The following is a 17527-nucleotide window of genomic DNA, read 5'->3' on the forward strand; positions in this document are numbered from 1 at the left end:
AAGACTTGGGTTTTTCAATAAATTTCGAGAAATCATACCTGACACCGTCTCAGAAGACGTCTTTCCTGGGAGCGACTCTGGATTCCAGGAAAGCTCAGGTTTTCATTTCAAACGAAAGGCAAGCCAAGATCCAGGACCTGGCGAGAGCACTCCTCAGAAGAGAGTGCGTTTCAGTTCGACGATTAAAATCTTTCCTGGGGATGTTGTCATCATGCATTCTCCTGTCTCCGAACTGTCGTCTGAGAATGAGACCACTGCAAGAGGAACTCGGCCACCAGTGGGTGCAAGTATCCGGTTCCTTCGAAGATGTCATCGTCTTAACACCTCGAATGAAACACGCAATTCGGTGGTGGGCTCTGGCACGCAACCTGCAAGTCGGCCGCGCCTTTCTAGAAGAAGTCCCCAGTTTCGTCGTCACCACGGATGCCTCGCTGGAAGGTTGGGGCGCTCACCTTCAAGGGATGACAATCAGTGGCAAATGGAACGCACAACAAAGGACATGGCACATCAATTTGTTGGAGTTGAGGGCCATTTTCCTCGCCCTGAAATCATTTCAAGTGACTCTGTCAAACTCGTCCGTGTTGATCCGAACAGACAACACGACGAGCATGCACTACCTGAACAAGCAGGGGGGCACAAGATCGGCCCGTTTGTCTCAGCAAGCTCAGGAAATCTGGAATTGGGCCCTGGAACACAATATCAACCTGACGGCAGTTCATGTCCCGGGAGTAGCCAATGTCCTGGCAGACTCCCTAAGCAGATCCAAAAGCAGCACTCACGAGTGGGAACTGCATCAGCCAGCTCTGGACCACATTTTCCTGAGATGGGGTCGCCCCGAGATAGACCTATTCGCGACCTACCACAACAAGAAATGCACCCATTTCGCGAGCTGGACTCCTCACAAGGAGTCGTGTGGGGACGCTCTCTCTCTGAACTGGAAACAAATCTTTGCCTACGCCTTCCCTCCGATCCCTCTGATCCCCAAGGTCATCAACAAAATGAGGAGACAACCGTGTCGTCTGATTCTAATTGCCCCACGGTGGCCCAGACAATACTGGTTCACGCAGCTTCTTCTCCTCTCAGAGTGCGATCCAGTTCAGCTGCCTCAAATTCCGGATCTTCTGACTCTACAAGGCGGAAAAATATATCATCCAGACCCTCATTCTCTAAAATTGTCAGCTTGGCTCCTCAACACCATGAGTTCGCGCATTTGAACATTCCTCAAGACTGTCAGGAGGTCCTGGACAATGCTAGGGCGCCTTCCACGAATAAAACTTACAGGCTCAAGTGGAAGCGGTTTTGTGCTTGGTGCAGGACTGTGGGTTTACATCCTATCCATGCTGAACCAGACAAGATTTTGCCCTTCTTTTTACATCTTGCTAAATCGGGCTTGGCACACTCTACACTCAAGGTGTTCTTAGCGGCAATATCGAGATACCGACAGGACGGTCAAACTTCGCTGTACTCTGCAAGGATTGTCCAGCAATTCTTTAAGGGTTTATTCCGCATGTTTCCACCAGTCCGTAGACCGCCTCCATCCTGGCACTTGAATATTGTATTAGCTCAACTCATGCGCCATCCTTTTGAGCCAATTCATAAAGCTGATCTAAAATTCGTCACCTGGAAGGTGGCTTTGCTACTGGCCTTGACATCTGCCAGAAGGGTCAGTGACATACAGGCATTTTCCTCTAAACCACCTTTCTTGCAATTCACAAATGATTCAGTGATACTGCGCACCAACCCGAGGTACATACCCAAGGTGCCATCGGATTTCCACCTGAATGAGCCAGTCATCCTTAAAACGTTTTTTCCAAGTCCGCAATCTCCAGCGGAACGAACTCTACACACGCTGGACATCAAGCGGTGTCTCAAGTTCTATCTCTCCAGGACAGCTGCCATCAGGAAAACTGATCAGTTATTTGTTGCGCATGGCAAACCACGTCAAGGCAGTGCAGTCACTAAACAAACTATCGCTAGATGGGTCTCTTCAGCGATTGGACTCTGCCATCTACAGGCGGGTAAACCCTTGCCAACCTTGCCCAGAGCACATTCTACGAGAGCAGTTGCTTCCTCAACTGCTTTGTTTGCTGGTGTGCCTCTCCTGCATATCTGCAGAGCTGCTACCTGGTCCAGCAGGCACACATTCACGAGGCATTACTGTCTGGAAGCTTCGAGCGACACCGATGCCTCGGTGGGGAGAGCAGTCCTGCGTAATCTTTTCCAATAAGGTGAGCCTCTGCTATTTCTCTCCCACCTCCTCTTGCTCTTTTACGCCTATTTTATTATTCCTTTGTGGTTTCTGCATTACTGCTATGTGCCTTGGCGTCCAAGAGCTGTATATAATGCTATGACTATTACTGCTCACTACTCTGATTCAGGCATGTGAATCTATGAAAGACACCCCTAATACTGGAGAAGAACAATAGTTACTTACCTGTAATCTGTGGTTCTCCAGTATTGGTGTCTTTCATAGATTCACATGCACCCACCCACCTCCCCTCAGAGGCTCACTTGGCTTTTTTCTTCTATACTTATTCCGGTACACTCCGGTGCTACAAAAATCTGAGAGCCTGGGTCTCTGGGGAGAGCTTGCTGGTGGGAGCTGTGGCCTGATTGGCTGCAGTTTGGTCCATACATAATGACATGGACAGGTTCTAATGTGGAAGTTTCTTTTACTGTAGCTAGGGCTACTTTACTTCCTGGTTGGGTATATTGTTATCTCTTATGTACTAAGGGTATATTTCACTACTTTTTTATGTACCGTGGGCTCCCACTCCGACGACGGGGAATGATTCAGGCATGTGAATCTATGAAAGACACCAATACTGGAGAACCACAGATTACAGGTAAGTAACTATTGTTCTTACTTTTTACAGGGTCATGTAAAATCTCCTGAGTCTTAAATTCAAGACACAGGGGATTTCTTGTTCAAACTGAACAGTGTCCAGTGGCAGGAGGGCGACTAGATGTTGGCCTTGAATGTCACAGCCTTATATACTAGCATCCGCTATACGGATGGCATAGCGGCAGTGCAGTATTATTTAGAGCGGAGGGATGCCAAATACAAACAACATAATGATATGGTAATCCAAATGCTCACATTTTGCCTGCAACACAATGTGTTTATGTTCTACAGTCTCCTGTATAGGCAACTTCAGGTTGTAGCAATGGGGGCCAGTTTATCCCCAAGTTTTGCGTGCTTGCACATGGGAGCTTGGGAGGAACTGTTCCTCAAAACTTGCTTTCAATTTGAAATGATGAACCGAGTAATTATATGACATCGATTAATTGATGACCTGTTTGTGATTTGGAGGGGAAGTCAAGAGGAGGCAGTCAAGTTTGTTGAACATCTGAATGACAATCAATATAACATCCACTTTACAGTCACCATGAGCTAACAACAGGTCCCCTTCCTTGACACCGAGGTATACATAAACAATAACAGGTTGGAGACTAGACTATTTCGTAAAAGCACTGCCGGCAATACGACTTTACGTGCGGGCAGTACTCACCCTACTCACTTAATAATGAGTATCCCGTTCGGAGAAATGTTACGCCTTAGAAGGCTTTGCAGCAACGAACAGGAGTTACGTGAGGCACAGACAATCAGTTCTGAAAGGTTCCTTGAAAGAGGGTATTCACGAAAGACTATAGAGAAGGCCATACACACATCCGTAGGTTTCAGTCGCCAATCTCTATTGGCCTAATATGACATCTCAATGGAAGCATCGAAGGACATTGAGACATTGGAATCTGGTACCTCGGAGACAATTGACACCTTCAGATTCATCACGGGGTATTGTTCTCAAAATAAAGATATTCGTAAAATGGTGAATAAAAATTGGCCTATTTTACTCAAAGACCCGGTAATAGGACCACTGTTACCCAGGAAGTCATCTATAACCTATAGTAAAGCACCCAATATGAGGGATAGGTTGGTCGACACTGGCCCTGAGGTTCTTGCCAAAACATCATGGTTGCACAGTAAGGGTGGCTTTTTCAAGTGCAAATCTTGTAAAGCCTGCACACATGGTATCAAAAAAAGGAGTTACAAAGATGGTTTCAGTGACCAGAAACATCTGATTAGTAAGACTCTTACGTGCAAAACTGAATTTGCAATTTACATCCTGGAATGCCCCTGTGCACTACGGTATGTCCACAAACGCATATTGCAGCACCTCAGAGCAATCCCCTCACAAGATAACACCTACCCTGTTGCACGTCACTTTAAACAACATCATCAGAGTAGCAACAGGGAACTCAGTTTCTATGTTATTGATACAGTCCTGGCAAGCAGACGAGGAGGTAACAGAGAGGCAAAATTGCGCAAACTGGAAACCAGGTACATTTTACAGCTAAACACTAAGCAGCCTGTGGAACTTAACCCCTTCGATGCTCATGACGGAACGGTTCCGTCATGAGGCACAGTGGAGCTGTGCTGATGACTGAACCGTTCCGTCATGATCACACCCATTGCTATTATCCCTCAGCACCGGAGAAGACTATGTGCAGCAGCGATGAGGTTAACGTTACGGAAGATCTTTACACCTGTTTACACTAGGTTATTCAAGACAGCATGTTTCTTTCCCCTTTAGCAATGTTTTTGAGCCTGAGCACACAAAATACACTTAGATTTTTATGAGAATATTAGCTAATTTTTTATTTATTATTTTAATCTGATGCCGCCTCGCACTTTACATCACATTCAAGTGTTTTGACTGTATATTTTTAATCTGATTGTTTACATTGCTTATATTTTGTACCACAGGACGAGTGTGTGTGTGTGTGTGTGTGTGTATATATATATATATATATATATATAATTTGTATCTATTTATGGCACAGTTTGCACATTGCGCTCCTCTCGAATCCCAACTCTCAATCCAGGGAAATGCAAGGGACCTTGCTTACCCATTAATCATACTGTTTTCCTTTGTCATTTTATATGTAAGAGCGGTATCTACCTCCCAATCATGCAGAGATTTCCTGTCTGTAAATATTTATTCTTTTATCTTGTCCAAATGGAAGCCCCGCCAGCAACCATATTCTACTACAAAAATAGACAGACTGGGCTCAGTCTTCAGGGAGAATGCTTGTTGGTTATATAAGTGTGGTTCATATTTACATTTTTGTCATTTTCACTTCTTGCACTTATGCACTATTATTTTCAAGCACTTTATGTATGGGTCATGACTTGAACTGTTTATACACCGTTGGGGATTTATCCCATTATTTTCTTATTGCCTGGTGACGTTCGCATATTGAAACGTTTTATGTGATCTTGTCCCTGACAAACTTCAATACAGTGTTTCGGTGTATTTTCTTCATTGGAACCTTGGTATTTTACCTGTATTTTCCAATGATCGGACTGTTTTAAATTTGTATATATCGTGTATTTTACATTGATTATACATTTGGTCTGTTTACTATGTTTATGCCTTTATGACCCAATCCGATTGCAGCACTAGCACTTTAAATATTCAATCTTCACAATGACTCGCTGTCATGTGATCAAGGCTCAGGCGAGATGAAACGTTATGATGGCGACAGCAATAAAATATATATATTTATTTTGAGGGGAGTAAATGGGGGAGCCAACCCACAGCACAAGCCAATCACCGGTACCTAGCTCCTCAGCAATGCTGTAGACCAGTTCTTGCAGCCCTCGGGGCGTAGATGGAGCAAAAGCAGTAAATATATACACAGGAGGTGTGCTTCCTCCAGGCCCTTAGCGATTTTGCAGCCAGTCAGGTGTAGATGTACTGCTCGAGAGAAAATCCTAGCTGGAATGGGAAGAAAACGACTAAAAACCAGACCGTAGCGATGTGCGTAGCGCAATCCTAACAAAAACCAGCCCAATTGGGCTACGCACATGGACACTTAGAGGGAAAGTCAGTGCTCCAGCACTTTCGGCCAATGAGAGGGGCCTCCAAGCTCCAAGGTATGCAAATTAAGCCCACCGTCGGCAGGACGATACCGGTGAATTCGCTGAAAACTGGCCCGCAGCGATCGCTGCACAAACCAGACCCGCCGCGCGGGTAGATAATGCAAAGCCCCGCTGGAAGCGGAAAGAACAGCGCGCACTTCCCTACTTATGGGAGAGGCGCTGGCCAGATGAAAACCCTTGCGCGAAGGTCGCACTAGTCCAAATGCTTCTGTCCCCGTAGGGGCGCCCCGTAAAAACGCGTAGCAGTAGTTGCTATAGTTAATTAGCCATGGTATTATTGACTGGTTGGCCTTGTATCCCAGTAGAGACAGACATAGTCAATAGTAGAAATATTAGGTGTTAAGATTTGCTAGATTCAAAATTACAAATCATAATTTCATATCCATGTAGGTGAGTACATTTGTTATAAGCATAAGCAGTTATGGAAATATTGTCTTTTCAAATCAAACTTTAAGGCATTAAAATGTTTTCATGCCCTCTGAGAAGAGTCTCAGTCTCTCTCTTTGAGTCTTGCTTACAGGTAGTTGTTGCCATTTCATGTTACCAATACAGCATTACATACAAACATACATACATACAGTAGGGAGAGTTCGTTTTTAGTCAGATGTCTGTATTTTTGTGAGTTGTGATTGGTTGAGTGTGCTGTCCTTAAATCCATTGGGAACAAAAGGGGTTAGGTCCTTTATGTGGTGAGGGCTAGACCTGATATCAATAGTGAACAACACAAAGTGCCCAACCACAGTGACTCAATACGTTTTTTGATACAGGGTAAGAAACCAATTTATTGTCGCTTCCCTAGATACCATTATTTTGTGTCAATCATTGTGTATTTTTTATATTTTCAAAAAATTCATGACCGGAAAAAACATTGAGTTCAAATATTTACAAGGCTAAACAAACTTTAAACAAACACTAGCAGCCCGCCCCAGCGTTGCCTGGGGGTAATGAGGCTTTAGGGCCAACCACCCGCCTTGGCCCCCGCCGCCCCGACCCCCTAACGCTCCTACATTGCCCCAAGTGGAGTGTGTTATCTTTCAGCCTCGTCGTCCTTCACCCACCAGCAGAGCGGCTCAGACCACGTCCCTATGTGAAATACCTGACAACCAGGATGTGACAGTTCATGAACGCAGAGACTGATGCTGCCTGGTTTTGTTCCATCGTTCCTGTTTGCACACAAGTGAAGTGTGCCAATTACTTTCTCATATCTGTGTGTACAACTCCCTCCCCGCTTGCACACTTGTGATGTATTCTAGTTACTGTCACCTACATTTGAAATGTGCGAGGTTCCGCCTGTGTGCCCTGCTGTTCATCTGTGCTGCAAATGTTTTGTCTGGCCGTTTTACTGCCTTGCGTCACACATTTCAGAAAAGCAGTACCATCAACTGATTCAGTGAATTATGATTTTGAACATTGCTACCGGCATGATTGGATACTTACTGCCACCTACTGGAGGAAGGTTAAACTTTGATTTCGCCTGCACCTTCGTTACTAATGATTTCTCACATGGCATCCAAAGCAGGAGGATACCACAGGGGGAGGGGGGTGGGGGGTGACGAAGAACTTACCTTTCCTTCTTCCTGCGAGACTGTCTGCATCACGCGCTGCCTACGCTCCAGCTTGCTACGGAGTCCTACTGTGTTGTAGGCAGCCTCGCTCCTCCTGCATTCTCCAGCGCCGCTCTTCCTGTTGCTTCCACGCCGCTCCTCCCCGCGCTCCCGATGTCATGACGCAGACGTCGCGACCGGCACCAGTTGCAAGGGACTACTTTTATTTATTTAAACATTTTTAAAACAATGTATATTTTTTATTTTTAAATAGCCTATGTCCTTCTGCTTGCCCTGCGGTTATCAATGATGTCTTTGTTGTTCGGATTGGTAGTGTACTTTTCGAGTTTACCTTGCCAAAAGGTGCAAGTTCTCTCTTTATAATAGTAGTATAGATTAAAGGCAAATACTATTTACACATTTAGAAACCGTTCTATCACACATTAGAAAGTATTCTCACATCAGACATTAAACAAAACAGTTATTGCAAAAATAATACAAACATTTTTATCACAAACAATAAAAATTACAAACACTAAATGAGAGAAACTAGGGGTTGGGAGGAATTCGAATCCAGCAGTACAGAGCAGCGGCTTAAGCAACAGAACGGTAACATTAACAACCCCTTTCATGCGTAAACAAGAGATTGCAATAGGAATTCAATTTGATGGTTACGCCACTCCTAATGGATCCTGCCACTACCCGACACTACTTAAAGTAAAAGGCTTCCTTGGTCGGCCATGCTATCCATTAAAACGAACCTCCATAAGACCCCCTCTGAAATTCTACACTGAACAGCCTTTGATACAAGATACATACAGCCCTGATGACAGACCAGTGACTTCAGTCTGGTCTAGAAACGCATCGGCAGTGTTGTTTGGGAGATACAAATTATCATTCTTTTACAAAAGCTAGGACCGGCTAATCCAGCATTGAAATATACATGTCATTTATTTACCTATATCTTATCCTCCCAACCCCTTGTAAATGGTCTTTTCCATGGCATAGAAAATATACCGGCTCTTTGATATGTGTGCCCCCTGCAGTTGTTTTAGGAGTGACAATAAACTACTAATACTCACATTTAGAAATGATTGTGTAAAGTCAACCCTAACATGGAGACCTGCGATGGAGACCTACCCCAGAAGTGTTTCTGTGCATGGTGTGTGAGTTGGTTGGAATCCTATGTTGGTGTAAGAAGTTTTGTATATTTGGTTCTTGCAGCAGGGACGTGAACACAGCGGTCATGGAGCTGCTAATCATGGCTTATGCACTGAAGACGTCCTGTTCGAAGAATATCATTGGTGTTATTCCGTACTTCCCCTACAGCAAGCAGTGCAAGATGAGGAAGAGAGGATCTGTTGTTTGCAAGCTTTTGGCTTCCATGCTGGCCAAAGCAGGTAAGTTTGGTGATCTGTAGAAAGTCCTTGAGGTACAATGGGAAGGAATGGGACTGAGTGTAAAAATGTAGATGGAATATTTGCTGTGCTTCAACGCTAAAAGTTCTTACTTTCGCTAGCAAAAGAGTGCACTGCGGTAGAACTGGAGGTTGAAAGGCATAGATGGAAGGGTATGTAAGGTCCATGACGACACATACACTAATCAGAATCTCTTTAGAATATCTTGAAATGATGCTTTATTCTGCACAGCTTTATAGCGCAATGTTGCTCAGCTGCTTTTCAACTCTTAACTGGACTCTATTCGAAAAATGCAGGGCATTCCTATCTTAGTCACAGTCCTGAGTGTGGCATTAAAGAGCGCGTACACTGTAAACTGTTTACTGCTACAATACCACAGGGCGGCCTGGAGATGTTGAAGTGATGCCCTGACTAGTATTCAAGAGTTGGGTTCAAGATTGAACAGCCATGAATAGTCCTTGTGAAAAGCCATATCTACTGAACACGTTTAGGACTTGCAAACTTTGCTGCTGGCTCTTTTTGTGTCATCCTTTAAAGAAATTATTGCCTTCTAATCACACCTATGTACTGGTTGCTGCACTGCAAAAAAAGTGGGCAGAATCTATAGCAAGATATATGTAGCCTTATCAACTGTGGTCCTGTTTATGCCATGAACAGCAGTTGTCATCGGGGAGTCATTATTTTCCAACGAATTGATTTTTTTCCACTACAGACCGCAGGTAGAATCTGCGTTCGTCTTAACCTTACTGTCTCTATTGCATTTTATAGTTCTGCTGGTGTTTTGTCCTTTCTCTGGCTGCTGCCCTAGACTTGTAAACCGTTATTTTGCAGCGTGAATCTTTTCTGTATTCACATGCTGAGTATTATCCCACCATCTATTAGTTGGGTCCGGCATTGCTGTATTTGTCCCTTATCTGAAAGAAACTGCTGACCAAAACCTTTCCGGATCCAGTCTGACGCCTGGGGGTAATTCTAAGGTAAGGAAACTATAACTAACCTATGTTTCTTACAGATATATCGTTACCGAAGGTAAGTAATTTGTTCTTCTTTAATACACTGTTTCTGTTCAGGATAATATGGCAACTTAAAAAAGAATATGAACAAAAGTACTGTAGCACCACTTATAGCAAATAAAAATAAAAGGCGCTGGGTGCACTGGGTCTGTGGTTGGGAAAAAGTGGTTACTACAGATCTAAAAATGTACTGTGCATGCTGTGGTTTTACTAGTTTCTTACATGCCAGTGTAGTTTTGCAGCTTGAAGAATTTTCTGGATTCACATGCTGTGCATTATTCCGCCATCTAGTGGTTGGGTCCGGAATTGCGGTATTTGTTTTTTTTGTGTTTGCTTGGTGTCGACACACCACCATTTGGTGTCCTTCTGTGACGTCAACAGGCTTCCTCCGGAAACTCCCACCTTTGGTCGCCATCTCCAGATTTTTTTTTCCGCCTTTGGGTCTGGATGGTTACGGAAGGAGCTCCTAAGATTTGTAGAGAAGAATCCATGAAAATTAAAGTAAATAGTTCTACAGGTCAACAATACCTACATTCGCCATTCTGGTCATCAAATCAAGCAGTCTGAGTATGCAGAGAGGGAAAAACAACAAATCTTTGTCGAACAACCAGAGAATGCACATGCAGGGGGCTCCCTGTGCAAGATAATGGACAAGACACCGTTCAAGTTCTGCAAAAATTATCATCATGAGTACTCGCAGAAAGATCAACATCCAGTTTGCAACCTTTGACTGCCACTGGTTCATCAAAGTCAAGACTGCAACGCATGCTTGGTCTTCTCCCGAAAGACTTTGAGAGTGAGCGAGGCAGAGAAGGAGTCCACTACAACATGCTGGGCCAGGGCCGTACACCATCGCTCCGAGACCTGGGCCTCTCCAGCGAAGAAGAGTACAACGTCACCGAAGGGCCTGAAGTAATGAGCTAATAACACAATAGAGCCACCCAATAGTCCCCCAGGGACTGGGTATCGTCAATAACAATAGCAAGATGTCCCTAGAGGAATCATTCGTATAATAGCTTAAATATTTGTTAGTGTCATGTCCATGAACACTTAATTTGTAAAAATCACAGGAGCTTCATGACTACTACAGTTTATCAAAAAGATCGAATTTAATACATATATGTTTTATCAATTATTCTTCGGCAACATAAACTGCCAGTTGTTTCCAAATGATATTGTGTGGTAGTACATAGAACACCATTCGCATTACACATGGATTTTGTAATCAACCACTGCATAAGGCTAAGAAAACAACCTCCCAACAAAAAGCCAAAGAAAAAGATACATTCACAAAGGGAATTATTGAAATTACTGAAAGAAGTGCAGGAACTTCTAACAAAACATGCAATAGAACATGTGCTTCACAAGGAGAGAAACAACAGCATTTACTCCACGTACTTCCTAATCCCAAAGGTAGATGGAACACTATGCCCTATATGTGATTTAAGGTTCCTAAAAAAGTTGATAAAGACACAAAGGTTCAAGATGACTACGCTGCAGGAGGTGATACCTCAATTGCAACAAAGAGATTATATGGCAACCATAGACTTAAGACGCTTATTTGCACATCCCTATAAACAAAAGACACAAGAACCTATTAAGATTTGTGGTCATCAAAACCCACCAACAGTTCGAGGTGCTGGCATTCGGACTCAATTCAGAGACCAAGAGTGTTCACAAAGTGCCTAGCAGCAGTAACCGCCTACCTAAGAAGACAGGGAATTCATGTTTACCAAATCTAGACGATTGGTTGGTAAGAGCAAGCTCACACAGTCTCTGCAAACAGCATATACACCAGGCGACACAGACAATAGTTCAGCTGGGTTTCTCAATTCTTTGGGAAAAGTCATCGCCAGAACTTGTAACGGTGTTCCTAGGCACAGAATTAAACACTGTTAGGGAAGGCGTTCCCAAGCAGCTAGAGAACATTAGCCTTACTGAAGGAGACCCATCTTTTCCAGAAGGGGCAACATCTGACAGTAAGGACAGTGGGGAAACTACTAGTAATGATGGCATCATGCATTCATTTAATTTCCAACATCCATCTACACGTGAGACCATTTCAAGAATGGCTCCAATAACAATGATCACAGTCAACAGGGAGTTGAGAGGATCTGAGTGTAGTCACACAAAGTTCATCAGGAGATGGCCTGGTGGAACAAAACAAACATATATGGAGGCAGACCTTTCACACAACCAACCCCAACAGTGACCATAACAGATGCTTCCCAAAGAGGATTGGGAGCACACATGAACAACCTCAAAGTACGAGGATTGTGGACACAGCAGGATGCAGTGAAACAAACCAACTTTTTTGAGTTGGACTGAAAGCATTTCAGAAAACAATCTACAACAAGTAGGTGTTGATTCAACAGACAACACATAAACATGTTTTATATAAACAAACTAGGGGGAGGGGGACTCCGTGTGTAGCTCTCTCAACTCTAGCTCAGAAACTTTGGAAAAGGGCAATCTCAAAGAACGTAGACAAGGTAGCAATGCACTTACCAGGGAAGCACAATATCAAAGCGGACAGACTGAGCAGACAAACGTCATCATCCCACGAGTGGGAACTGAATCAATCGGAACTCCAAAAGATTTTCAGGAAATTGGGGACTCCATAAATAGACTTATTTGCAACACCCCACAATGCAAAATGCCAAAGCTTCGCATCTAGGCAACTGTTCAATCAGTCCCTAGGGAATGCCCAATGGATGGATTTGTCAGTGATATTTGTTTACCCTTTTCCCCAGATCCCACTACTTCACAAGGTGATCCTCAAATGCAAGATCAGCCAAATGACAATGATTATTTTGCACCACAGTGGGCCAGGCAGGCTTGGTTTTCTGAGATAATGGAAATATCTCAAAGAACAATGCACAAATTACCAAAGAGACAAGACCTATCAACAATGCAAAACGGAAAGGTGCTACACCCAGAACTAGACTTAGAATTTGGATACCTGAAACTACCAGAAAGTACAATGGCGGTTCTCAGAGAAGCAAGAAGTCCAATGACTAGAAGATGTTCTACAGCAAAATGGAAAAGATAAACGCAATTGTGCCTTGCGGAAAATCTGGCAAAAAAAGATTACAAAAGAAAGAACAGTCCTAAAGTACTTGACACATTTACGTCAGAGTAACCTAAGCTTCACTTCACTGAAGGTGCACTTAGCAGCAATTGTAGCATACACAAGAGGAGAAACATAGAAGAGTTTCTTTACTTCTCATGAGGTCATAAGGTTCCTAGAAGGAGCAAAAAGAATAGGACCACCAAAAATGGTGCCAGTGCCCCACATGGAATTTGAACATAGTCCTGACACAATTGATGCAACCACCATTTGAACCGCTACACAAAGCAACGCCACAAATGCTCACTCTAAAAGCAGCCTTCTTAGTAGCAATCACATCTTTACGCAGAGTTAGTGAACTACAGGCACTGACACTACAGGAACCCTATTTCCAGATACATAGTGACAGAGTGGTCATGAGGAGAGATCCACATTTTATGCCAAAGGTGGTTCCAAAATTCCACATAAATCAGACCATACAAATTCCAAGTTGCTTTCAAAACCCAAATACAGAGGCAGAAAGAACTCTGCATACACTTGACGCTAGGTGATCAGTCATGTACTATGTTGAAAGAACCAAAGGATACAGGAATACAAACCAATTCTTTGTCTCTTTTGCTAATAGCTTTTTGGGAAGACCAGTAACCAAGAATACCATTGCACTATGGATTGCACAAGCCATTCAGCTATGTCACAAACAAGCAGGTCAAACATTACAAGGAGTACCACAGGCTCACTCAACATGAAAGGAGGCAGCAACAGTCGCATTTCTGGCAAATACTCAAATTCATGACATTTGCATGGCAGCAACTTTGTCTTCAGTACACACATTTACAAAGCATTACTGTGTGGACATACAAATGAATAAGGCAGCACAAGTGGGACAAAAGGTCTTACTTCATCTATTCACAAACCAATGCTCATCTTCCACCCAGCCACCACAAGACTAACAAACTACTACAAAGTCTATGCACAGCATGGGAATCCAGAAAAGATTCCCACGCTGCAAAACAAATAGTTCCTTACCTGTAGGTGTAGTTTTGCAGCTTGAAGAATGTTCTGGATTCACTCGTGAACCCATCCTCTTCCACCAGCATGAATGAGAAAGGAAAAAAAAGTATCTGAAGATGGCGATCAAAGGTGGGAGCTTCCGGAGGAAACCCGTTGACGTCACAGAAGGATACCAAATGGTGGTATGGCGACGCCCATCAACCACAAAAACAAGCATTGGAAATGCAATAGGTCTCGCACCATTAGAGTTAGTGCTTGTAGAATTGTTTATGGGTTTTTCTTGTAAATGTTTAGCATTTTTGTTTCCTGTAGCCAATGCTAAAGTATTACAAATAAAAAAGCCATAAACATTTCTAAAAGCTCTAACTGAAATGGTCTGAGAACTATTGCACTGTGTGAGGGTGAGGGTGGGTGAGGGTGAGTGAGGGTGAGTGAGGGTGAGGGTGAGGGGTTGAGGGTGAGTGAGAGTGAGGGTGAGTGAGGGTGAGTGAGGGTGAGTGAGGTTGAGGGTGAGGTGTTGAGGGTGAGTGAGGGTGAGGGTGAGTGAGGTGTTGAGGGTGAGTGAGGGTGAGGGTGAGTGAGGGTAAGGGGTTTTGGGTGAGTGAGGGTGAGGGGGAGTAGTTGAGGCTGAGTGAGGGTGAGTGAGAGTGAGGGTGAGTGAGGGGTTGAGGGTGAGGGGTTGAGGGTGAGTGAGTGAGGGTGAGGGGTTGAGGGTGAGGGGTTGAGGGTGAGTGAGGATGAGTGAGAGTGAGGGTGAGTGAGGGGTTGAGGGTGAGGGGTTGAGGGTGAGTGAGGGTTTGAGGGTGAGGGGTTGAGGGTGAGTGAGGGTGAGGGGTCGAGGGGGAGGGGTCGAGGGGGAGGGGTTGAGGGTGAGAGGGGTTGAGGGTGAGGGGTTGGTGGGTGGGTGAGGGGTTGAGGGTGAGTGAGTGAGGTTGAGGGTGAGGGGTTGAGGGTGAGTGAGGGTGAGGGGTTGAGGGTGAGGGGTTGAGGGTGAGGGGTTGAGGGTGAGTGAGGGTGACATCGGGCTGACGTCAGCTGGGCCCCGGAGTCAAAGGGCACCGTCTGGATTAATAAGCAGCACGGCCGAGTCCATGGCAACACTCATTTAGGCGCCGAACAATATCCGACATGTCTGCAAGGCTGAATGCGAAACGGTTCGCCAGTGTGTCGTCTGATGGGTTTTCACCCCGAATTAATTTGAAGGCGCTTGTGTGGGAGGGGCGGCGGGTGTACTTGGCCTACAGCAAGGAACCTGCACACACTGGTCTGGTCTATGAAATCTAAGAACTACACATTTAAATAAAATTTAAAAAAAGGAAGCGACAAAGGAAATAAGTCTAATTAAGCCTTTATACATTTTAAAAAGAAAGTCAATTAATCGCAAACGTAAAGCAGACAAACGCAGAGGTTCTAAACCCTACTTAAGGCAGGTATACATACACCCATGCTCACATACCGGAGGTCTACCTGAGAAAACGTCCTGCTACAAGGAATGTTGTCTTTCATGGCTTCCCTGTAGATGTCCTCCTGCAAGTCAGTTTCCTGCGACATTGCGCTCAAACTCCTGCTATCCCTTATTAAACAAGCACTGGCGATGGCAATGGGCGCGAAGGGGCGGTGCGGGTGGAGAAGAGAAGCAATAGGTGAGAAAACAACATAGAGCGAGTTGGGAGAATGACACAGACGAGATAGAACCAGGGAAGTGCACGAGGGAGAGCGCAACATGGAAAGGGGCCGGGAGAAGCACATGGATGACAGAGCAACTGGAGAGAAGTACACAAGGGAGACAGCTGGTAAAAGCAAGCACTTTCATGGCGTGCAACACGTCGTGGAGGGCATGTTGGTGATCGGCTGGTGGTGGAGGGAAGGGGATACATGATACTGAAAGACGTCTACCTGGAGAGGAGGTGGGTTGGGGGAATTCCTAACACCTCAGGAGGCCTGCGAGCCGTTTAGAGTGGGCTGGACAGTTTTTGCAGTATGCAAGGATTGTAATTACTAAAAAGATGAAACCGTGTTAATGGCTGTAGGGTGGGGGAAAGGAGGGAAGAGAGAGAAGTGGAGGGGGGATGAGAAATGCGACACGGCGGGCAGGGGAGGGGGCGGAGCGGGGAGAGGGAACAGACGGAGGGAAGGCAGATAAGGGGAGGGGGGAGGAGAAATGCGGAGGGAAGAGAGAGAAGGGGAGGGATTGTTATCTGGATTCCAGGTCTCGAGTCTGGCCTTTTATTACAAATTACTGTTATTTGGTTCATTAGTCCAATCCAGTAGCATGGCAGAGCCTCGTAAGGGTGCAGCTGATTTACATGTGCTAATTAAATGTTTTACTAGTACTCGTTTCAGCTGCGCTTTCTGTATAGGGTGCATTTAATTATAAGTCAATAGGGCGCTGATTGTTCGAGACGCTTCGATAAATTTACGTTGCGGACATTGGCCTGCTACACGCTCCACCTTTGAAACGGAAGTATGGCATGTTGTCATTGTGACATGCCTTTAAACTTGATAAAAAAATAATTACCAGCTTTCTCGTCACATCCTTTTGAAGCTCCAATGGCACAGGAGAAGCATAGGGAGGAGGCAGTTGTGGCCGAGGAGAGGGAGCGAAGAGCAGCTGCTCGGAATGGGAAGCAGTTAACAAGGGAGGAGTTGCAAGACATCGTGCAGAAGTAAAGGCGTGTTAACGAGCAGTGATCAGCTCTGCAAGGGGCACCAATTATGAAAAATAAAGGCATGCCTAAAGTGAAAGTGGAACTATTAATAAAGACCTGATGTTTTTTAAAAGTGAACACATAGAGCCGCGGATACAGAAAAGGCACGCAGCCACAATTGTTTAAGTGAAAGTTCGGCATGTTGCGCTTTGAAAATTAAAGACTGTGTTTTATAATTGTAAAAGAAAACAAGTTTAAGAAAAAAAAAAGTACACTGGGAGGGGGGAGGAGAAACACGAGAGACGGCCTGCGGCCGTCAAAGTGAAAGTACGGCCGGCGGAGGGCATTGCTGTGGGGAGGGGGGAGGAGAAATGCGACACGGCGGGCAGGGGAGGGGGCGGAGCGGGGGTGTGGGAGGAGTGCGGGAACAGACGGCGAGGGGAGGAGAGTAGGAGGAGGAGAGTAGGGGAGGCACGGCCTAGCGGCCGTGGCTGGGGGCATGTGCACGCGCATTTAAGCTCAATGCGCATGCGCATTGAGCTTAAATTTCTCGTGCACTGCAAGGAATCGCCACGATTCCTTGCAAGTTGGATAAAGAGTGGATAAGCCACCATAGACTCGCAAGCTCGATGCGCATGCGCATCGACAGGCGAGACCTAAAAAGGACTAATACAGCAATTCCGACCCAACCACTAGATGGCGGAATAACACACAGCATGTGAATGTAGAAAAATCTTCAAGCTGCAAAACTACACTGACAGGTAAGAAACTCTTCGTTAGAACAAAGTAAAACCAGAGCATGCACAGTACGTTTTCAGGTCTGTAGTAACCACCTTTTTCCAACCGCAGGCCCAAGGTAGGTGCTGGGTGCCTTTT

General features: G+C 45.0%; 1 protein-coding gene across 2 annotated transcripts in view; it reads left to right on the forward strand.

Annotated features, from left to right (window-relative positions):
- The window catches only part of PRPSAP1 (phosphoribosyl pyrophosphate synthetase associated protein 1), a 252270-nt gene that overhangs the window by 146173 nt on the left and 88570 nt on the right, over positions 1-17527 (forward strand). For both annotated transcript variants that reach the window (XM_086930696.1, XM_086930697.1), the window contains exon 4: positions 8716-8891. In XM_086930696.1, the coding sequence (XP_086786822.1) occupies positions 8716-8891 (176 nt within the window). The remainder of the gene's footprint in view (positions 1-8715; positions 8892-17527) is intronic.

This window comes from Lissotriton vulgaris, chromosome 7, assembly GCF_964263255.1.
Source record: "Lissotriton vulgaris chromosome 7, aLisVul1.2, whole genome shotgun sequence".
Lineage (NCBI taxonomy): Eukaryota > Metazoa > Chordata > Amphibia > Caudata > Salamandridae > Lissotriton > Lissotriton vulgaris.